Source organism: Tiliqua scincoides, chromosome 10 (genome assembly GCF_035046505.1).
Source record: "Tiliqua scincoides isolate rTilSci1 chromosome 10, rTilSci1.hap2, whole genome shotgun sequence".
Classification (NCBI taxonomy): Eukaryota; Metazoa; Chordata; class Lepidosauria; order Squamata; family Scincidae; genus Tiliqua; species Tiliqua scincoides.
Genome location: NC_089830.1, coordinates 631347 through 654343, shown reverse-complemented (window position 1 = coordinate 654343; position 22997 = coordinate 631347). Strand labels below are relative to the sequence as shown.

The 22997-nt window shown below is 54.8% G+C and overlaps 2 protein-coding genes across 11 annotated transcripts in view; both read right to left on the bottom strand.

The window, feature by feature from the left end:
• Window positions 1-8977, bottom strand: part of ZDHHC18 (zinc finger DHHC-type palmitoyltransferase 18) — a 28773-nt gene extending 19796 nt beyond the window's left edge. For 2 of the 3 annotated variants that reach the window (XM_066638853.1, XM_066638854.1), the window contains exons 1-3: window positions 8751-8904; window positions 4649-4809; window positions 2104-2253 (exon numbers count right to left, since the gene is read on the bottom strand). In XM_066638853.1, the coding sequence (XP_066494950.1) occupies window positions 2104-2253; window positions 4649-4809; window positions 8751-8830 (391 nt within the window). In that variant the 5' untranslated portion in view covers window positions 8831-8904. Of the gene's footprint in view, window positions 1-2103; window positions 2254-4648; window positions 4810-8750 lie in introns of all 3 variants that reach the window. The other variant, XM_066638852.1, reaches the window with a different exon arrangement.
• A 1166-nt stretch (window positions 8978-10143) lies between these two features.
• Window positions 10144-22056, bottom strand: PIGV (phosphatidylinositol glycan anchor biosynthesis class V). Of its 8 annotated transcripts, none has more exons than XM_066638847.1 (6): window positions 21820-21874; window positions 20791-21041; window positions 17558-19021; window positions 15177-15327; window positions 11320-12486; window positions 10144-10707 (listed from the first exon to the last, which is right to left on the bottom strand). In XM_066638847.1, exons 4-6 carry the CDS (start codon window positions 15261-15263, stop codon window positions 10420-10422), a joined length of 1542 nt encoding a protein of 513 aa, XP_066494944.1. In that variant the 5' UTR covers window positions 15264-15327; window positions 17558-19021; window positions 20791-21041; window positions 21820-21874; the 3' UTR covers window positions 10144-10419. The 8 variants fall into 8 exon arrangements, with proteins under 8 accessions (XP_066494944.1, XP_066494942.1, XP_066494946.1 ...); XM_066638845.1 differs by lacking the exon at window positions 21820-21874 and having other exon boundaries at window positions 17558-17848; window positions 18844-19021; window positions 20791-21596; XM_066638849.1 differs by lacking the exons at window positions 20791-21041; window positions 21820-21874 and adding an exon at window positions 21970-22056.
• Window positions 22057-22997: the final 941 nt, after the last annotated feature.

The window sequence follows — 22997 nt, the reverse complement described above, 5'->3', positions numbered from 1 at the left end:
CCTCACAAACCCCATTAGGAACAGAAGCTCCCCAGAGCGGAAAGACTCCTGCCACTGAGCTGCCTCTTCCACCTACTGCACTTTCCACACCTGCCCCCTCAGACGGCTCCACCCTCCCTCCCCTGCTGCCCCTTACGCCTGCAATTCCCTCCCAGATCGCCTGCGGGACGCCTCCTCAAATCCTGCCTCTTCCAGGGAGCCTTCAGCAGGACCCCCTCGGCCCTTCACTCTGCTGCAACGGAGCCCAAGAACGTGTCCATGAAATGACCTGCTGTTCTTCCCCAGGGACCCATAAACCATCACTCCCCTCCCCTTCCTCTGTCACCCCCAGGGCCTCTTGTCAGACTCAGGGCAAGCACTGCCCCTCATCTGCTGCAAAGATGCACTGGTGGCACTATCTAAATAAGCACCAACAGGAGCAAGACCCCGACCCTTCTACTTAGGGTGGGGGGAACCCTCAATACGGCACAAAGTGCAACACTGGCCCAAGAAATCACCCACATAATTAACAGTCACCTCATTCTAAACATTTGCCTGATTTTTATTTTTATTATATTTACTGACGACAGGTCCTGCCTTCTTACCCGTGGACTTGGGACCTGTGGTTTTAACTAACTGCAGGTTCTGAACCTCAGTGGGACCAGATGCGAGTTTCCAGACGTGACCAGAGATGTTCTCCAGTCATGTTTGGGAGCCTTTCTGAGGCCCACAGAGGCCTCTGCAGGCCTTAGAACATCTCTGGTCACATCCAGAGGTCCTATGGCCTGGACCCACGGATTTGTTTATCTGTGGGTTTCAGTATCTGTGGGGGATCCAGGAACAGATCCCCATGGATACTGAGGTCCAAGTGTATATAAATCTTCACATACCAAGACAGTATGGGGAGCTTGGGTACAATCCTGGTCAGATCAGCTGATCCTACATGGGGGGGAGGGACTTCCTTTTAGCCCTGCAACACATGGCACACGACAACAACCTGGCTGATGCCACAATTACCAGAGTGGCCCGCGTGAATTGACAGTAGCTTCCATCCAGTACCTGAGTTTTGCAGAAGCCCGTCTGGGGGAAGATACAAGTTCCCACAAACACCAAGGCCCACTGCAGCCCTTTTCCAAATGAGCCATCTCGAACAGAAAAATGTGGCACCCCAATCAGATCCATTAACTGCATCAGCACCCTGACCGCATAAAAGGTGATGGAGGTGCAGCTGAGACTCCTGCAGAATGAGCTGCTGGGAGACAGAGAGCGAGGGGGAACTTCAGGCCTCGGCACTGCCACACTGGCCGTGAAACCCTGTATCACCTCTGGAAAAAAGGCACCAGCACCATCGCTGGTGGGATCCCAACGTCTCTTCCAAAACAGAAACAAAGACTTATGGATCTTGACACCGACAGGCAGGAATCCAGCCTCTGCTCCATGCGCGCAGCCGGCTGTCTGCGATGGTGGGGGAACCACCCTCTTTGCAATTTCTTCTGGAGAATCACCCACACTGCGGAGTTCCCCCTGCCCCAGATCTCTGAGCCATATCACACTGAGCAACAGCTTTGCCCCAGTGCATTTCGATGTGGGGGGGCACTAAAGGCGGGTTCCCTGCCATGTCCTCACTGACGTCTCCCCCAGACATTTCAAAGGTCAGCTGCACATCCACTGGATGAATCAGCATTAATTTGGGCCCTGCACCATGGCTGTCTATGTGAGAAGGTGCTCAAGCAAGACAGATAAAACATGTGCAGTGGAAACCAGATCTCCGTTTCTGGCATTGGGGCACAGCCCCCTATTTTGTGGTATAACTTTAAGCAACCCTACTTGCATACCATGGGCAGGAGGGGAGGACAACCTCAGAGGGGGAACCCACCAGGCCAGATAATGGGGACCCATGACACCCTCCCAGCTGACCACCCTCCATCCCAGCATGGGCTGCTGTGGGACTGCAGTGGCCTTGAGGCTTGCTGATCAACACCTGGAGCCTCACAGAGAACACGGAGGCTGCCCCAAGTCTTCTGGCACTCAAGGGGATTCTCCCAGGAGCCCTCTGAGAGCTTGTCCCCCTCCACCCCCACCCCATAGGCCCAAGTGGGCAGGGGGTGCGCCCCTGGAACTCACCTACACAGTTGTCGCAGACGCTGCAGTGGGATGTCCTTGGAGGGCGGAACATTTTGCAAGTGTAGCAGTATTTCAGCTTCACCGTGTAGTTGTTGATCACCACTTCCATAGTGCGGGCAGGCGGGCGATAAGTGGAGGTGCCAAGGCTGTCTGCAAAGGCAAAGTCATCCCAAAAGTCAGGAGGATGTTCCAATGGAAGGAACCTGACAATCTGACCACCAAGTAGCCAAAGGGCAGGGATGCAGAAGAAGGGGTGGATCTGCTCTCTGTGGTTCCTGAGGGCAGGACCAGAGCCAATGGGTTGACACTACGGATCAGTCAATTAGACCAGACACGAGGAAGCACTTGCTGACTGCCTGGCCCTGGCACAGCCAGCCTCGTGCAGTGGTTCTCCCTTGCTGGAGGTACAAGGAAAAATGGGCCAAAAAGAGAGGGCACGTATCACCAGGCACCACGTACAACACACTTGAGCTGGTGGGCTCAGACTTCAAGCAGCATCCAACCTCCCAAATGCTACCAAATGACAGTTTTGTCCAATGTGTTTGTTTCCTTCCTCTTCTTCTCCTTTCCCTTCTCTACATCCAGGGTGTCAAATCTATTTCATACAATAGCAATAATGATGCCTGCTGAGAGCCAAAAATGACATCATCAAGCAGGAAGTGATGTCATTAAGCAGGCCATGACCAGAATTAAGCTCTTTTCCCCCCTCAGTTAGGAATTCACCAGCTGCAAATGACAGAAAATATGCAACTCCTAATCATATTTTCAAGATAAGGGAAAGCCCAATTATCATGTGGGCTTCCCTTTCAGCAGTGACACCTCAACACAGCTCAGCAGCTGAGAGAAGCTGACGGTGGTGCTGGGAGAGCCAGCAGGCCGAATAAAGGGCTTCCAGGGGCTGAACCTGGCCTGCGGGACTTATACATTTGACACTCCTGCTCTAGATAGCCCCAAAGCATCCTTTAAGCCACAGTCCAGTTCAATTTGAGAAGCAGACATGCAGGCAGCCAACTATGTGCAGAACAGACTGTCTCAGGCCTTAGTGCACAAAAGTCAACTGTGGTCTGTCGGAGAGCCATTTAGGCTTCCTGCAAAAGCAGGTGCAGAATCAGTGGATGGAAGGCAGGAGGAATGTGCAGCTTTGGTCACAAAGGCTCAGTAGCAGAAAGAGAACCAAGTAGGTTGACAAAGAAGCCACATTTCAGCCCCCACAAACGTCTGCATAAGCTATTCCTTATCTCCAACTTCTAAGCATTCCTGGGGAAAAAACATTCAAGGCAACAGTGGAGACCAGAAGCACAAACAACAGAATCTTGCTCCCCTGAGGGCCTTCAAGTGTGAGAGCCTCACAAGTGTTCACAATCATTCTGATCTCCTAAGAAACTCACAACCATCAGTCTGCTCACATATATCAAGAGTTAGTCCCGCCTGGCAAAAAAACCCCAGAAGGACAAAGTTTTCTCTTCCTAGTCACCCAAAGGTGATTCCTACTTGCCAGAAGTGAAAAGTTGGTGGTTATTTGCAAGCCCTGATTTTGAGGCCTGTTGCTAGGCGCTGCCTCCTCCCTGGGTGCTGAACAAAGAAGGGAGAGAACATCTAACTAGCCTTTTGGAAGATAATTTCATGATCCCTGCAAGCAGTCCCTGAAGAATGGAAGATCCATTGTCCACCTGAAGCAGTTCCTGATATCAAGGCCAACCTAAAGGAGAAGTTCCCTGTTCAACACACAGACTGGACCAGACTCTGCTCTAACCTGCTCTGCAGAAGTGCAGGGAAATGCTTGAACCAGAGACTTACATTTCTCCTCTTGCTTAATCCATCGCACCCTCCCCTGCTCAGCTCAGACCTGGGCATCTGATAACAGAACCACAACTACAAACCAAAAGCGACTTGATTTGCAGAAGCCGCAACAAGAGCAGCCCGGCTTTTGCAACACTGTTGAGGAACAGAACCAAAAACGGTCTCTTGTTGAGCAAACCTGAGTTATCAACAGGAAGCCAGGAGCTGTCATGTGACCCACAGGAAACCAGGAATGTCAGGAGAGCACACGGGGAAGACGGCTTGACCATTTCAGGGCTCAGCTTCTTGGGTGACAAATCCACCCTCCCCAAGTCCCTCTGTCTTTGCAAGACTTTAGGTCTTCCACTGACTCCTCGTGCCAAAGAAATCTTGCTAGAGTCCAGGCTTGAGAAAGAGCTTTGGGGTAGAAAAGGCCCCTGTGCCAAGGGAACAGTCAGGTTCCTGATCCCTGCCAGGAGGCTGCCACAGCCTGAACAGGTGCCACCCCTCTCCTGTTTATGCCAGTAAGTGGCGATCCAGCTCTGACAGGCAGAGAACAGTGGGCGCCATCGCCCAAAGGGTGGCCCTGTGGCTCAATGACAAAATGGGGCTCCACCAGGGGAATCTCCTGGCTCAGACCTGGGAGCAGCCCTGCCTGACTTCTCTCTAAGTCACTACAATCCCAGAAGCAGAGAGGCCCAAGCAAAGAGTTAGGACGACATCAGATAAACCAGAGTAACCATTTGCCAGAGACAAGGAGGCTCACCAATCCACTTCTCCAGGTCTGCAGCTTCACTGGGAGTGGCTCTCGGCAGGATCCCAGGGTCCCTGAAGCTTGTCTGCAGCAGAGAGCTGATGACAAAGAAGAAGAGGACGCCCGCAATGACAGGGATGGCCAGGGTCAGGTTGTGAGCCAGGAAGGGGCAGCTGGAAAGACAGACAGAAAAACCGCACGCTTTAAAAAAAGCCCCCATTTGCCCAGGAAGCAGCACATTTTCCAGACACTCCACCTTGGCCCCGAGAGCAACAACAGCCACCCTCGCACTCCCTTTCTGCACAGGTGCTTTGGTGATACAGAGACAGCCACCTTCTATTTCTATTCTATTAAATATCTGTTCTACTAAAATCCTACACAGCATTTTAAACTAACAGAAGACTATCAGGCACATCCTTGTAGGGCTTGCGAAGTTGGGCGTGATGATTCAGTGGCGCTGCCAGAGAAATGAGATGAGGAGCAGCTGCTTGTCAAAGGCCACCCAGGCAGGGTGGGCACAGTCGAGACCTGTCCATCAGACCAGGCCACCGAGACTTGGAAGACCCAGCTGGTTGCTCGGTTGGAGCTAGCCTGGCCTGATGCCCCTCCCCAGAAATTACATAGCAGTTTTCCCTTTGCTCTGCAACTCACCCTTGAAGGCTTCAGCTTCCACGCTGAATATAACCCTTGCACGTATAACCCTTAGCTTCCACGCACTGCTTCGAGCTAGATGGTGGAACATGAAAGTCAGCATGCACCAGCAATGTCTGGGAGAGGAGCAGTTGATTTGCATATCTCCCAGCAGGCCTGCTGAAGGCAGGAATTGTTAAGACTGAAGAGCTCACTCTGAACAAGAAGGGGCTCCGGCAGCTCGTCACCCTCACAGAGGTCATCAGTGAACTGCTGGGAGATAAACTACTACTGAGACCGTGGCTGTGTCCAGGTTTGAGGCTATATCAGAAGCCTGGCAGATGGATGGGGAGGCTTCCACAATGGTAACACACAAAGTGTATGCAATGTTTTCTTTCTTGCCTGCAGGTATTGAGGATAAAACACATAACAAGTGCAAGCTGGTTGCCCAATTGGATAAGACAGTCAGAGGGCTGGAGGTGCAGGTTTTCACACTTTGCCGCACTAAGGAAACAGGTGAGTTCATAAAGAGGACACAGCTAGAACTTGTCTAGAAGCCATGACAGGAAGAGACCTGTGCAATGAAAGAATTTACATGGAAGTTGCACCCAGAAGCTGGAAGTCACTTCCAGATGCTTCCATTTAGAGTCTTGTGGATGCCAATACAGTGGGTCACTGCCCATGTGTGACTGGGACAGATCTCCAGGCCCTCCCAATGTTTCTGGAGTGGCTCCGATTGGGAGCCAACCAGAAGCAAGCAGGTAGGAGGGCCCAACTGATGACCCACGACGCATGGGGTCGTGACCCACCAGTGGGTTGTGACCCACACATTGGGAAGCCCTGAGCTAGACAATGCAACTTCTAGATGGATGCACAATTTGTTGGATAACTGTACACAAGGAGTGGTAATCAAGGACTCCTCATCAACCTGGAGAACAGCTTCGAGTGGAGTACCCCTCTGGTTCAAGGTCTCTGTCTTGGATACGGTTCTCCAACAACTTTATCAATTACTTGAATGAAGAGATAAAAGCAATCCTTATCGCATTTGCAGATGACACTAAACTGGGAGGAATAGCTAACACTGCAGAAGATAGCAGAAGCTCTCAGGAAGATCCTGACAGAATAGAATACAGGGTTGAAACAAACCCATTGAAGTTCCACAGGGACAAAGTCTTGCACTTAGGTAAATCAAATCAAAGGCATAGGTGCAGAAGGGGCTCGGCAGTACAACATGTGAAAAGGATCCTGGTGTTGCAGTGGATCACAAGGTGAACATGAGACAGCAGTGTGATGCAGCAAGAGAGAAGATTCTGGCTGGATAGCAGAAAGACATTTTTAAAGATAAGAGCAGTTCAACAATGAAAGTGACTGCCCGGGAAGTGGTAAGACATCCCTCCCTCGAGCTCTTCGTCACTTTTGGGAGATGCTCAAAAGAGAATTTTCCTGCTTATGGGGGGAGGGGGTGACCTGATGGCCTTGAAGGTCCTTTCCAGCTCTACGATGCTATGACAGCTGAAAGTGTCCAAATCAGATTTTCAGAAGAACAGGAGTTCCATCTGGATCCAGAAGGGCCACCTGTATTTTAAGCCTGATTCAGGGCTCAAGGTGAGAGCCACATCTCTGGGGGAGGGGGTAGCTGTCTCAGAAGAACTTAGCATGTTGCCATGGATTTCTTTGTTGAAAGGAGAAGGGTGGGCAGGGAAGCGATTTCAGCAAAGGAGTGGGAGCCAGGGAAGCGGAACTATTTCGGTTCAGAAAGAGAGATTCGCAAGGGATGGTACCATCTGGTGGAGAAGCTGTGGGAGGTGCAGGGAATGAGCTGGCACCAAGGCAGTTTGTGACAGGAGCCCCAGCAGGACTGCCAACCAACCATGAACAAACAGCTAGGGCTACTCTTTGTGCCTTCGTCGGCAGAAATCATGAGATAAAGTGTCAAACGGCATGGAGAGAAATCCTCTTGCTTGTTGGTGTCTCCACATCGTGGCACAGCTACAGAGGCCAGCTGAAAAGGTGCCAACCCTAGATACTGGGGGGGAGGCAAGGGGGAGACGAGAAGCTCAGTGTAAACTCTGCTCTCTCCTAGAAGGCCTACTGTACACTTACCTGAAAGGAAGCCCTGCCAACAGAGCCCTTGGTCGTTCTCCCTGGCTGCGGACAAAACACCCAGCAACAAAGCCAACACAGGGCTTCTTGGAGTCAGGCAGAAGGAGACAAAACACCCCCAAGCCCCCTGACGCCACCAGTGTCTGAGAAGACTGCAAGGCTGAGGGTATGCAATACCTGCTTCTGCAAGCAGCTGAACATCAATGGCAAGCAACCAGAGTATGGTGGCCAGCTGGCTTTGCATGTCCCACGCTGGCCATGGAGTGGTGCAGGATAAAGTGGGCCAGCAGTTCAAACATATCTAGAGCCTTGATTTACAGCAGATGATGAAATGCCCACTCCAACACTGAATGACGGGCAGGTGCTGCTCCTTTCTAGGTCTGAGCTCAGAAATGGCCAGCCCTGCACCCGATGGCCAGGCTGCTAAAAAGCCAAGGTTCAATAGCCACCAAAGCCAAGTTGAGCCAGACACACTGGCCAGAGGCTTTGGTGGGCCTGGGCTGCTGGGAAATGCAGTTGTTTACCAAGGATTTGACTCTTGATATCCACACGGGCTCCAACTCAGACAAGGGAACTGCCCAGATACTCCCCAATAACTACTTAAGAGAGGATGGAGAGGCACCTGGCGAGTCTCCCCCATTCAGGTGTGAAACCCCAAGCAGATCAGCACCAGCACCAGCTCCTCCAGCAGTCCCTGGCTTTTCCTTTGACAAGGGCAGAAGGATGTGCCCCTAACCTGCCTCAGAGGAAGGCTGCAATCCCACTGAATGCAATGGGACTTACTTCTGAGTAGACACACCCAGGATTGTGCCCTTTAAGTCTTAGCCAAGGTTGGCGGATGGAGGCTGAAAGCTGCTCTGGCAGGGAGGAGAGTTTCCAGCCTCCCAGAAGTGGGAGGCTGGACGGGGTCTTGCACACAAGGCGGCAGCGTAGCTAAGAGGGGGTCAAAGGACTAAGTCTTGCAGGGAGCGTCACCGCAGCGTGTGGGCAGCCCTTTGGAGCCACCTGGGGCAGTGGGAGCAGAAGGGCGTATGCCCAGAATGGCTCTGGGGGAGGGGTCCCTGCACACGGTGGTGAGGCTCCCTGCAAAACTTAGCACTCTGCCCCCCTCCGCTACGCCACTGCAGCGACGGATCCCAGGCACAAAAGCCCTTCTGCTCCCTGCGAGGGCCCGGCCCGGCCACCAGCCGGCCGGCCGGGCGGAGAAGCCCCACTGGGGGCAGTGGCTCTGGCTCCCGAGCAGATGCGCCTGGATCAGGCTCTCGGGCTGCCCGCTTTCCTGGGAGCAAGCCCCTCGGCTCCCGCGGGACTTGCTTCCGAGTAGACGTGCAGGCTGGGGGTGCCGCGCTCCCCACGCCGCCCCCGCCCGCCCGCGACTCACTCGAAGGCGAAGAAGAGGCCGCTGGTGGCCAGGATGAGGCCGAGCGTGAGCAGGAAGACGCCGCTCTGCCCGGCCAGCATCAGGCGCCCCCCGCAGAAGAAGCGGTTCCTGCCCGGGAAGGCCTCCCACTTGCGCCGCGGGCGCCCGGGCGGGGAGGAGGCGGCGGGCGCGGGCGGAGGGGCGGCCGGCGTGCCCGGGGGCAGCTGCCGGTACTCGCGCTCCTTCATGGCCTCCGCTCCGGGCGCCGCCGCCTCCGAGGGCGGGGAGGAGACCGCGGGGCGGAGGCAGCGCCGGCCCTGCCTCCCCTGGGCGCAGCCACGCCCCTCCCCGTGCCCGCACCAGGACCCGCTGCCTTACGCGACCCACCCGGGCTCAGCGGCCTTCCCAAAGGGAGGTCCGGGAAGAAATACTGTCACCTGCCTGCTCATGAGTAATCATAAGCAGATAAAAGGCAGGGAGGTGCGGTGGGTGGGGCAGGTGAGGCAGAGCCTCCCCACTGAGTCCCTCGAAAGCGCCGCCACTGTGGGAGGAGCGCAAGCACTCTCAACCCTTGGGCTCCTCCCATGGTGGCGGTGCTTTCCGAGGGACTCCAGTGGGGAGGCTGTGCCTCACCTGCCCCCCAACTACTGCACCTCCCTGGAAAAAAGACCCTTGAGCAACCATCTATTTACACAAGCACGCCAACTGCATGCCAACATACACACCTGCACCATTCTGCACATGAGCCGGCCAGGTCTTACTGACTCGGAAAGAGGACAGCTGGCACACCAGGCTAAGCTGGGCAAAAGCACCCTGGCCACAGCAAACCTGGGGCACTCCGGTGCACAGGAAGGTCCCAGAGCACTCCCGTGCAGTGAAGCAGCTCCCTCAAGCGGGATGCCACTCCCTGCAACAGGGGCTGGCACTCTATGGCCTGGGCCTCAGGTCTCCCAGCCAGCAGCAGCTCTGCCTTGTTCAAAGTTCAACTTGTTTGCTCCACTCAGCCCATCACCCTACAAGTACTGCGACTCGTCTTTCCCATCTGGTTCAAGTAATGCTGGACAGGAGTTCATTGGGTTCTCTATAGCAGACGTGCATCTCCACACCGCAGGTGACACAGGCAAGAGTGGGGCTGGACAGGGACTCCCCTCAGCTGGAGAACTCCCTACTCTGAATGTTTGTGTTTTCAGTGGGAAAACCACCCTGGGACAAATCCCAAGTGAGCATCTGTTCTGGTCCTGGGGCAGAAGAAAGTGCCCACTGGAACACCACTCAGGGAGGGACCCAGCCTGCTCCTTGCCCAGGATCCCGCTCCTTGGAAGTCTGATCCTCCCTGCACAGCCCCAGCTCTTTGCCTCCATGGCATAGCCCCGAGTCCTGTTTCTCAGTCGTAACAGAGCAAGATGGACAGGTGGACAACACAAACTGCCTTTTTAATATATTCGACCAAGTTGCTTTGGCTTTTCACGTGTTTTTTGCATTTTTTGATGGTGACAGGTCTTAACGTCATGCTTTCCCACAACACAGGAAGCATCGGTAGCAACCATCCATACCCAGTCCATGTCTGCTCCACGCATTCACAGAAGGCCTCGGGAACTGCTTGGCTCCAGAACAGTGTCAAGCTGCAAGACGGTTGGCCATTTTGTTCCCATTAGAAAGACGAGCAACTCACAGAGCTTCTCAGAAACACTCATGTCCAAGGGAAGAAATTACAATGAAGGACCAGTCCCAGCAGCCAATAGGAGAGAACATATCCCAGGATGCACTTGGTGAGGGTCCCAGTCTCTTGCCAGTGACCCAGGAGCAGCAGCACCGGGTTTCTACTTCTGCAGTTGCCCAAGGAGGGCTCCGCAGAGTGGGGTGCCCCATCCCACATAGATAGGCCCCTGTTCTGCAGGAGAGGCTCGTGGTCGTGAAGCAGCTCAGCAAAGAACCAATAAAGGGCTGGGGAGGAGGAACTCAGCAGTCTTGTAAGAACCTGTTTTTTGTTTTTTTTAAGAAGAAGAAAATGAACATTATTGAGCAGCCCACAACGAGACCCTTCAAAAAAGAATGTGACGTCTGGAAGCACACTTGGAACATAGTCAGCCAGAGTGTGGGTTTTCCATTCCACCCAGATTACAAGTAGTTGTCATGTGCCAGTTTGCCACTCCCTGCTGGGTGCTACAGTACTTACTAGGTGCTTACTAAGGGCCAAATCCTATCCAACTTCCCAGCCCTGGTGTAGTCGTGCCAATGGGGTGTGCGCCAATCTTGTGGTGGGAGGGTAGTTATGGAGGCCTCCACAAGGCTCCCTTGCCTCAGGGCTGCACTGCAGCTGCACCGGTGCTGGAAAGTCAGATAGGATTGAGCCCTAAGTCAACTTGTTAATATGGAGTCACAGATCCTAATCACACCCTCAGTAGGGTGCTTCCTTCTGAAAGAGCTGTCTAGTGTGTGGAGCAGCTCTTGGAAGCTGGGTTCAGAACTGGCAGCTTAGCAGGACTGGCACACTGGGCAAGATGCACCTGTGCTCTGACAGAAGAGCCCTTTCCCCTCTTCACACACCTTCAAGCTGCCACCTCATGACAGCCCTTTCCACAAGACTCACCTGTACATGCATGCAGAAGGTCCCAAACACCAAGAGGGCTGTGGCATGGACAACGTAAACAAACACGTCAGGAGAGCAAAACCCGGCGACTGGCTTGCCAGAGGCTTCTCCCTTGGCTCCTGTAGTCTTCCTTCTCACCAGGCCGAGTGTCAGGCAGTGCCAGGCATTTGCACGGATGTACCATCCGGCTGCCCAAGAGCTCAGCATGATCACAGGTGCAGCTAGTAGGAAGTTGGGTATCTGTTTGAGTGTGAAGTATCTGAGGAAGCCTACATTCCAGTATACATCTTGAATATAGGTGTAGACCACAGGAAAGTTCCAGGAGCACCACGGTGGCTCCACGCCTTCCAAAGCTGTGACACGATATCCTTTACGCACAGCCAGCTGCAACAGTGGCCCTGGCACAACAGGGCTGCCACTTGGGCTGCAGAACCTGAGGTAGGCCCAGAACTGAAACAAAGCGAAAGGCAGGAAGACAGAGGAGGACATCACCAGCAGGGAAGCCGCCAAGCCGAGAGTCTGCCACGCAGTGTGGCGAGGCTTTGCCCCAGTGCCTGCCTCTGCCTGGAGTTGGGAAGCAAAGTGTTTTGTCTGGGAATAGATGAGGAAGCCAGAATTGATCAGCCCATTGGAACGCACACCAGTGGCAGTGGAGAACAGAAGGCTGCTGGTCCAGCACCGCCCCTTCTCCAGCTGCCAGAGGGCACCAAACACTAAAAGGGCAAACATGCTTTCTGAATAAGCAGCTGCCATGAAGACGTTGGCAGGGGTGAGGCAGAAAAGGAGGGCTGCGAGGAAGGCCCGCCTACCGCACCGCAAGACTGCGCAGCTGAGCTCGTAGAGAGCCCCAGTCGCCAGGACAGAGAACAAGGTGTTCAGCAGAGCCGCGGAAAGGAGCAGGCGACTCCGGAGACACAGGAGGCCTTGCAAGGGCCACAGCACTGTGTCTGCCGCTGCTCTCAGGCTCAGGGGGAACAGTGGGAAAAAGGCCCAGTTGTGCTCGTACACATATCCGTGCTCGGCTATGAACAGGAAGTGTTCTGCATCCCACCGCGACAGGCCTCCCAGGAGCCTTTCCAGGATCGCATCACAGAAGCCGGCCTCAGACAGCCGGGGTGGGGAGAAAGCATCTGCAGCATGATCTGGGACCAGGAGGTTGAAAAGGGCCTGAAAAAGGAGGAAATGGCAACTCAACAAGTGTCACAACAACAGCAGGAGGAGGGGACAGCCAGTCTTCTGGATCAGGCCCAAAGCCCAGGCCTCCCACAGTGGCCACCCAAGGCCTCTGGAAACATCAGAATCAGGACACACCTGCTTCCTTGCACCTGGCATCCGTGCCCAAAGCTGGCCATTGCATGTGGCTTCCACACCGTGACTGTGTCTACTCCCCTTGCCCAGCCATCTAAACTAGAGGGGGCATCATCACATCTCGTGGCAGCTCATTTCACAGGCTAATTGTATGCTGTGTGAAGAAGCCCCCCCCCCCTTCCAGAAAGATCAAAGAAGTGGCAGAGCAGCTTTTAAACTGACACCTGGGGGGAAAGCTGACGAGCTGAGCAGGAGCTGGTTGGGGCCAAAGCATCCCTTGGAGATTAGGGTGGAAATGTTATGGGTCATTTAGAAGGAAGAAGGGTGCAATTGGGAAATGAGTGACAGCAGGTCAAAGAGAGTAAAAGGCTGTGGAGAAAAAGACACAGGCAAACATCATTCAAAAGGATAAAATATACAGATTTTTTGGGGGCAAATGCTGGGTCACAAATCAGAATTTAGGTATAGCAGGCATAAGGGAAGCCAGGTGGAACTGTAGAGAACCAGCAGGAAAATACCAGCTCGTCAGTCACGGCAGGTTTCTGCCACTTTCCCAGTGAAAAGCTCCCTCTTGTAGCCACTTCATACAGCTGCTCTCATGTATGCTGAAGCCCAGGAGTGCCAGAGAAGCCAGCCCAGCAGTGCTCACAGGCGGTCTGCTGTGGACAGCTTATCAATCAGCTGGCAGAAAAATGCACTTCAGGATTATCTACCAAGTGAAAATCACTGCACTGGCCGAAAAGACTGAAGAACTTCCAACGTCAACACATGCGGGGTTTCCTTGGCGCCATCAAACTGATGATGTGCGGCCACCAGAATACAAAGGATAGAGCCACTGCATCTAAGGACATTAAATTCAAGAAATACTTTTTGTAACAAAATGTGTCCACCATTGTGGGCTGGAGGACACAGCCCCTCTGGTCTGGAAGAGGCTGGCATATATCCAGCCCAAATTGCGAGGGACCAAAAGGGGCATCTGTGGCTGGCAATCTGCCTGGGGATGAACACCACCATTTATTCAGCACACTTTCCAGTGCTAGATCCTGCCTGTCTAACCTGTGGCCCTCCATCAGGGATCCGAGGCAGGGTCCCTTGTGGCTGCTGACTCACTCAGCCAGGGGTGCTCCTGAGCTAGTCTACATGCTCAGTAACAGCACCCTGGGCTTCGCAAAGCCCTGGAGCAATCCTAAAGGATGAGGGGGCACGAGAGGGGTTTATACAAGGATCGAGGTGTTTCTTTCTCCCTTTCTGAGAGCACCATAACCTGCGAAGACACAGGTTCCATGCTCCACAGCAGTGTGCCACAGGACCCCAGGCAGCGAGGGAGTGAGCTGTGGCCTTCACACCTGGGGCAGCAAGCTCGGAAGCAGCTGCTGGTTAAGGGGTCCCGGCTTGGCTGGATTTAGCAGCAGCTGCTGCCAGGCTCCTCAGTGTGCCTCTGAGAAGACCCAGTGCCACAGCCCACACTTCTGCAGCTGGCCTTGCACTGGGTCTTATGCCCTGTCTCATTCCCTTTTCGCTCTGACCCAGGCTCACGAGGGTGATGTCCTGATACAAGACTGCCCAGCCCTCCCCCAGGCCGGGACTCTATTTTATCCTTGGTGCTGGTCAGCGCCAGGCTGGGTCTGGAGACTGTCAATTCATCTCCCACTGCTCCTTGCTAGCCGGCTGTCCTGTTGCCTCCGTGGAAGAACAACTGGAAGTGACATTCCCTCAGGCCTCAGAGCGCCAGTCCAGGCTCAGGACTTGAGTGTGGCTGGAGTTTATGAGGAGATGCTGGTGCAGAACCTTCACAAGATGCTTAGGAGGCACCCTTTTCAGGGCTCCCTGGTTGCAGCAGCAAATATGTGGCATTTAAACATCAATGTGTCGATGTCCTGTCACCGCTTGTGCAGTTGGCTTTGTGTTCCTCTGCATCCCAGAGTGTGTACCAGTTTTCTTCATCATCTCCAGCCAAATCCAAGACATGGAGCAATTTTTCTGCCTCTCCAAGCTACTCATCCACAAAGGAGGCTACCTGCTGCATCTCTGCCTGCGTTACCGATCTAGTGTTGCCTCCTTCCAGTCAGCCTCCATGTAGGGATGGGTAACTCTGCCCTGTCTCTTTGTTGGGTGCAGCTGGAACATCCAGAGCTGCAGCAGACCTGCTCACCCTCTTGCATGAGCTGCTGCTCAGGGTCAAAATTATCCACTAGGATAATTTGTTTTTTTAATTAGGAAAACTGGCTGAATCTACAAACACCTGACTTCCCTCTTGCCAGCAGGGGTATGGCAGTTACTCAGAGAGCAGCATTCTGGCTCTAGCAAGGAAGAAACCTCGCTTACATTTCAGGTTTGGGGCTAATGTCCAGACAAATGAACATTTTAGTTTGTAAACAGCTTAAATGACTGGACACAACATATGGACTCTGCCACGGCTAATGACCAAAACATACAAACTGAACTGAAATGGCTCTTCCGATGCAGATGATGGACTGCCCCGCTCTGTTCACAGATGGGTTATGTTTCCATCACGTTACAACTGCCAGGGCCTGCTACTGGGGACTTGCCTGGAGCAGGAGTGTGATGCCTCTGCAAAGCACTGCAAACCGAAACAGCTCTCGGCGAGAAGGGTCCTTCCTACACACCAGCCGCATGCTGACCTCAGAGGTAGTCCAGTGGGTCACCCACGCAAGAAGCTCCACCAACAGCGTTCAAAACCTAAAGAAGAGCACAAGGCCAAGGACACACAGCCTGAGTCCCCATCCTCACTGCCTGGCACAAGGCAGCCATTTTGCCACTCTGGGTCTCGATCTGCAGACACACAAAGCACGATGCAATCAACCCAAGTCAATAAACCCCACTGATCCCAAGGGAGACCCAGGCGTGTCCCGCCCTCCCTGGCTGACACTGAATCTGCGTAATGCACACGCGAGACAATCCCTCTTTGTCACAAGACATCCAAACTGAGACAGTGCCTCACATTGATGACGCTGCACAAGCCGCTTCTCATTCTCTGTCACACGGTGCAGAATGACCAAGAATCCGAGGCAGGGATGCTTCTTTGTTTCCTGAGGGGCCAGCACCTCTTCCTCCATAACTTTCTCTCCTGCCAGTGAACGATGGTTGCAATCCATTCCCCTGGTGAAGCGGGCAGGGGCGCTGTTGGGATGAGGGCCAAAAGTGGCCCTCTGCAAATCAGAGGGTGGCCCAGCTCTCACCTGGGAGGCCGCACCCCAGGACTGTGCAACATGCAAGCCCACACGCTGCCTGCCATAATAACTTATCAGCCCGTTCCCAACGTTCAGTCACTCTCTAGCCCAGGGCTTTTTGGCCAAGGGTACTTCCTGGGATGCAGGTGGCACTAAGCCCTGTAGCCCAGCCTGGGCGGACCCCGCTGGGAGTAGTGATGGTGCCTCAATGAGCAAGATGCACGGTGCAGGGAGAGACGACACAGCGCGAACTGTGGAGAGCATTCTGCATAGCTGCAGCATCGCAAGCGGCACTTACCAAAGAAACATGGAAAAGCCCTGCTCTAGTGCGACCCAGAAACAGAGCCTAGTGTGGGGACGTTAGTGAGGGGCTGAGGAAATGGGAACAGGCTGGGGTAGCGCTGTCCCTGCAGCCGCTCCTCGACTCTTCCTACTGGAACAGTTGCTCTCCTCTGTGGAGGGGAGATACTCAAAAAAGCTTGACTGAGCAACACAGGAAAATCACCCTCCCCCACAGAACTCCAGGCCAGGATGGGAAGAGGGGAGGACGCTGCTCCACATGCGCGTGCAGGATGCCAAGAGCCAGAGCCCACACAGGCAACCCTGAGGCACGTGCGCCTTCAGCAGGAGGCAGGCACTTCCCAAGCAGTCACCTCCTGCCGCCACCACCTGCCTCTGAGCTGCAAACACAGCCCAGCACACCAACAGGGTCAGTCCCTCCCAAGCACTGGTTCCCAACCTGTGGTCCCAACAGGTGGTCCATGAGACCCTGAGAAGCGGTCTGCAAGATCTCAGAGGAAAAAAAAGATTGTCTTCAATCACTTCCAGCATCTCGCCGAGCGAGAGCTTCCCCCGGGCCACCGGAGAGGATGGAGAATGAACAGCGTGCAGCCACAGCCGGCAACAAAAGCAGCAACCCACAAAACTTCTCCGTAAATAAAACATCTCATAAATCTCCAATAAATCTTCTCTGGATTGTATTTTTTGTGTGCAGGGGATGCGGACTGCTTTGGACGACAATGATTCCAATTTTTGCCTCAGTGGCCTGTGGGCTTGTAAAGGTTGGGAACCACTGCTCCAAAGAGACAGAAGCCTGACCTTGGCTGTTGAGCTGGCCAAGCCCTGCTTCCCGATTCTCACAGCTGACTGGTCTCGAGAACAAGCTGCTTCTGCTCTTGCTATCCCTGGTTTTTCCCAGCCATCAAGGATAACATGCACGGCTACGTAAGGCTGATGTGAAACAAAATCCTTTGGAAATAAGGTACTGCTCTAAAGCCTCACTGCAGGCTAGCTGCCACCAGAGGGCAGCAGCCCCCAACTCTGGTGGTGCCTCTCCCCAGGCAGTGCTGCGACCCTCCAGTGATGGCTCTGGTGTCATCGAGGATGCCTGAATTAAGCCCTGAGCAGTGCATACTCTGACCCTAGCCACAGGACCCTGAATTCAAGACCCTATGGACATCTGTGCAGTGGAAGGCAGTGAGACTCCTGTGGATTCCTCTCTCTCCTCTGGTTCCCCCGTGCCCCCCTTGGCTTCAGAGAAATGTCGCTGTTCCCCCTCTGCTTCCAGCCACGTTCCCTCTCTCCCGCGCTCTTCTGGATCCAGCCTCTGCCATTCAAATGCACACTGGGTGTTTGTACGGAAGCTACTGATCCTGTTGTGCTGCTCATAGGTGAAGGTTTGTAAAACCAAAACACCACAGGGAGAGTTAACAAGCATGAGATGGGGAGGTACAACTTACTTCTCCTCCAGGCTCTGGGGTTCAGTTCCATCCTGTCCACCTGTTGTGGTAGATGGTGTGGACCCAGCTTGCAGCAGCAGTGCAGGAAGCAAAGGCCATGCTGGGGTCATTAACCCATTTCTGTCCAGCCCATAGGTGTACACATTTGATCCCTGTTTTGTATATGCACCATTGGGCAGAAATGGCTTTAAGAGAGAATATGACGCTGCCCCGAGTCAAACAACAGCATGGCCACATGTGGAGTCCTGTGTTCAGCTGCCGTCACCACCTCTCCAGGAGGATACGACAGAGCTGGAAAAATGCAGGAGAGAGCAGAGCACCCAACGCGATCAGAGGGCTGGAGCCCCTTCCTGATGAGAGGTGGGGCTTTTTAGCTTGGAAAATAGGCAATTCAAGGGAAATGTGATTGAGACCTATCAAAATACACCTGGTGTAGAAACAACAGGCAGGCAGACACTCTCCTCCCTCTCCCACAAGACCAGGAGCAGGTCATCCATTGAAACTGCCGGGTGGGAGCTTTAGGGCAGACAAAAGTGAAGATCCTTCACCATGTAATGCAAAATGTGTTTGGGAATTCCCTCCCATGAGATGTGGTGCTGGCTCAGCAGCTCCCGCCGTAAAGGCAGGGCACCACCTCCAGATCCAGCAGCATTCTGCTTCCAAGTAGCGCTACAGGGAGCCGCAGCAGGAAGAAGATGCTTTTTTCTCCTCCTTGTGGGCATCTTCGCTGGGCAGCCTGTGGGCTACTGTGGGAACAGGGTGCTGGGCCCCCTTGGGCATGACCCAGCGGGGCTCTTCTTGCGCCTAGCATTTCCCACACTCACATAAAATGAGAGTCCAGGAACTGCAACTGAACATGTGAATGCAGCTCCCACTAGTCTGTCCAGAGGGCCAGTGGCAACTGCAGATCCAAGAGGCTCCTCATGAATGCCTTGCTCAACAGGGATCACTTTGCTGTACTGTGGAATGCAGGTTCCTTAAAAGGCAGTGCAAAGAGACTGGCTCTTCCGCCCTTCTTGGGCTAAAGACATCCAATTCTCTTGGGCCAAAGAATACACATGGGAAGCTGCCTTATACCAAGTCAGGCTGCTGGACCACCCAACTCAGCACCATCAAGGCACAGCAGAGCCTCTCTTCCCCAGCCTACCAGGGGATGTTGCTGCGGCTGCTGCCAGGCTGAAGCTGGGAGCTTCTGCAAGCAAAGCAACGCTTGCGCGTCCTCTCACCTCTTCCCAAGTCAGATGACCAGATTGCGCTTTTATAGCCCCACATCAGGGGGCACTTACCTGCTGCCACCACAGTGCAGGCTCTAGCTCTGCTCACATTGGTTGTTAGTGGCTCGCCAGGGGTCTTGGGTGGTGGGATGTCCCAAATCCTTGAGCCACCCAGGCTCCAGGCACAACACACAGACACAAGACAGATGCGTCACCTCTAAATAATCTCTTGTTGCTCAAGTATGGAAGCCTGAAATGGAAACACAAAAATTATTGAAACTAAAGGGTGAGGACAACATGGAAAGGGCAGGGAAGGAAGGCTGCACTGGCCAGCAAACAATAGCAGAGAGCTTGGCCTCTCTCACTCTCTCCACCACACCTTAGCTCATTTTCAGGCTTCATGCCACTCTTTGCATCAACTTCAAGTTTCCTGAAAGCACAGTTCTTCAGCAAACTCCACCTTGAGCCTCACTTATCTAATCTTAACCTGTTTTATAAATTCTGAGAATGCAGTCGACAGTGACATTTTAAGAATGGTGAAAGTGCTTTGTTATGATCATTGCTTCCCTCCAAAGCAACTGACATTTTTTTGTTCAGGAGCAAATTTGCGGGGGGAAATAATGAACTGTGGAAGGAGGCACCTATTGGCTAGAGCAGTGGTTCAGGGCCACTAAGTTCTTGCGTGGGCAGGAGGGGGGAGGCAGCGGCGCGATCCCCAGGATGCAATCACTCCGCATCTACTTTCACTGCTGCGGGGAGCCCTGCTGCAGGTCGTGCCGGGCTCCCCGCACCCCCGGGAGGCTGCCCCCTGGAGAACGTGTACCCAAGCCCCTGCAGCCCCCCCTCCCTGCCTTCAGGCTGCCCCCGCCCCTTAAGGGGGCAGGGGTCAGGGCCCGCAGGCTGGGGCATCATGACGCCCCAGTTTGAAAAGCCCTGGGCTAGAGCCTATGCCATCCCCAGACCCAGCCAACACAACTCCTAGGAGCAGTTTTGCATGTGACTTTAAACACGTACAATTATTTTTAAGGATACATACAGATACTGTGTGTGTGTGTGTGTGTGTGTGTGTGTGTGTGTGTAATCATACATGTACTGCTTCAAAATATTTTTAACAAAATATTCATTCGTTAATCCCCCCTTCATCTCCTGTGAGCATCACACCAAATCCTAAGTTCTCTGAGTAGAGCTCATGGCACTAAGAAATAGTAGGCGGCGGCAGCAAAGGTGGATCACGCAGAGCAAGAGAGTTGCTTTGTGTTTCTGTGACAATCGATCTTTAGGGTTCACATTATCGGAAAGTGCTGGCCCAGTGGGGAAACCCCAACTCTGACCACTCCGTTTGCAGCCAGAGGTGACAGAAACAGAGGCAGCACGTGGAGGCAGTCAGAGCCTCCACTGTCAAGGAAATGGAGGTGCTGGATACAGGCCCGGGGCAGAGGCAGCAGCCAACAGACCCCTCATGGTCTTCAGCCAGCAATCTCCAAACCAAGCAACAGCCGAGGAGGGCTGGTGGGCAACAGCTGAGGGTTTCAGCCAGCCCTCCCTGAAAAGGTTGCTTCCCCTGGGAAGGCCATCTGTGGGTGGGGGAGGAGACAGGCTATAGTGACTCTAACCCCCATCGACACCAGCAAACTCCAAGGCACTTCATGCATGATCTGGGGCCAGTCCTCCCTTGCACCGAATGCCAGCAGGACCCGACAGGAGCAAGGAGGATAGCACCCTCTTGTGAAGTGATGGAAATAACAGGGAAGTACATTTGCAAAGAGCAGGGGCAGGGCAAAGTGTGAGGACAACATCCAGTCCTCTGGATTTAATCAAGTTTGGCTGGGAGAGCTCCAGGGCCAGCTGGTTAAGGACCTAATGCAGCAGCTATGAGAATACTGAGCTGCGCTGGGACCAACACGTGTGCGGGATGGCAGGGTGGCACCACCTTCAGAAGGGAGCTGCTGGGCAGCTAGCAAAATGAGCACCTCTGCTCGGAATGCTGCTATATGAAATGTGACTTCAGAGAAGTCTCACATTTGGAGCAGGCCAAACACTGCTGGGCAACCCTTTTGGTGACATCCATCTGATTGGAGAACTGGATGCTGAACACGGATGCCGTCGATGATCTAGGCCAGGGGTGTCGGGCTCTCTCAGCACCACTGTCAGCTGTGGAGTTCTGCTGAGGCGTCACTGCTGAAAGGGTGGCCTTTTGGACTCTCCCACATCTTGAAGATATAATCAAGATTTGCACACGTTCTCTTCTGCCATTTGCAGCTAATGGGTTCCTGAGGGGGGAAAAGTGCTTACTTCTGGATACGTCCTGCTTAAAGACCTCACTTCCGAGCGTCAGCAGGCATCTGAATGCTATTCGGCCCGTTGTATGAAACAGATGTGACACCCTGATCTAAGCTCACCGGCTGCTGGCAAAGCTGCCAGTGTAGCGGCAGCCTGAACGTGCGTGAACGGCCGGAGCGCAAGCATCACTGCACAGCGCTGGTCACAGCCGCCTTGTCGCTCTCTTCCCGGCAGAGGACCCTGCCTCGCTTGTCCTCCTGGGGCGGAAGGCGCTTCATTGGGCCGCAGGAGGGCAGGTCTCTCTCGCCCAACGGAGGCACTGGAAGGGGCTCGTCCGGGCTCACAAAAAGCGCGGGGCTCTGGCCCGACTCTGCAGGGACACCGTGATGACAAGCAGGGCTGTGGGGCTCAGGCGAGGGCCGCTCAGAGACACCTGGCGGAGGGCTCTGGCGGTCACAGCGCCCGCACAGCGCGCACCTTTCACTCCGCACACGGAGTGGCTGACGGGGCAGGGACCTCGCCGCGGTGCTGCCCCCACCGAGCAGCCGCCAGCCAGCCAGCCAGCCAGCCAGCCCCGCGGCAGCAGTGCGTGTGGGCCGCAGCGCCCCCGCCTCCCCCCCTTCGCAGGAAAGGCCGCCTGCAGAGAACACCCTCCGCCCCACGGCGGGAAGCTGCTCAGCCCGCGCCCCCCGCCTGCCCCTCTGGGAAGGGGCCCCGAGGAGACCAGGGGCGTCCCAGGTGGTCGCCCTCAGCGTCGGGCCCTCCCACCTCAGCACCGCGACACCGCTTCCGGTGCGGACGACCCCCCCAGCTCCCCCTTCCGGTTTCATGGATCGTAAGCCCCTCCCCCGAACCCGGCGCTTGCGCAACCCGACAAACACAACGGTTAGGAAGGAAGGGACGCTCTAGGCTTCCTACCTCTATGGCCACGACCCTCTCGCGGAAGTCCAAACCGGAAGCGCTTCTGCCGACCCTCTGCGTAGCTCCCCCACTCTATGGTCTTGTGCCGCCTGGGTGGGAAAGATGGCGGCCAGGAGGCCCCGCCCTCCCGCGTCACGCGTCTCCCCCTCCTGCTCACGCAGCGCTCCAGCAGGGCAGGGGGAGCTGCCCCGCCCTGGGGAGAGCCTGCACGTGTGAACGCCAGACACGTATCTGCTGACCCTTCAGCCTCCTGGGGGGGAGGAGGCCTGGCTGGGGAGGCCCAGGAGAGGCTGCTGGGGCCTCCCTCACCTCTGAAGCAGCCCCCTGGGGGGGCCTGGCCTGGCGGTGGCTGGAGCTGCTGTTTGGGGGCCCTCTCAGGCCTGCCTGCCTGCCTGCCACCCACAGCCAGGCTGGGGTGGGGGCTGCTGTTGTCACCCCCAGGGATGTGAGGAGGCAGGTGAGGCAGAGCCTCCCCACCGGAGACCTTTGAGAAGCGCCGCCACCTTGGGAGGCACCCACCCCCCACACGCAACATGTGGTGAGGGGGAAGGCCATGTGCGTGGGGGTGGGTGCCTCCCAAGGTGGCGGCGCTTCTCAAAGGTCTCCGGTGGGGAGGCTCTGCCTCACCTGCCTCCACCCACCACACGTCACCAGTCACCTTTCCAGATGCTGAAGATGCAAGACCCCCTGGGCTGCTTCCCTGGGCTCCTTGGAGGGGGTCCTGCAAGGACACTGATAAAGGCAGCGACTGGCTTCTTTGGAACTGTCCAACCCAGCAGTTCTCAAACGTTTAAGCACTGGGACCCGCTTTTTAGAATGACCGCCTGTCAGGACCCACTGGAAGTGGATGTCGTCAACCTGGAAGGGACGTCACGGCCAGAAGTGACACCATCAGTTTAGGCTTCAGATGTGACCCATTTCTGCCCAGCCCATACGTGTACACGATTGATCCCTGTTGCATATATGCAGCATTGGACAGAAATGGCTGGAGCTAAAGGTCCCATCATGCAGCACACTTGTGCTGT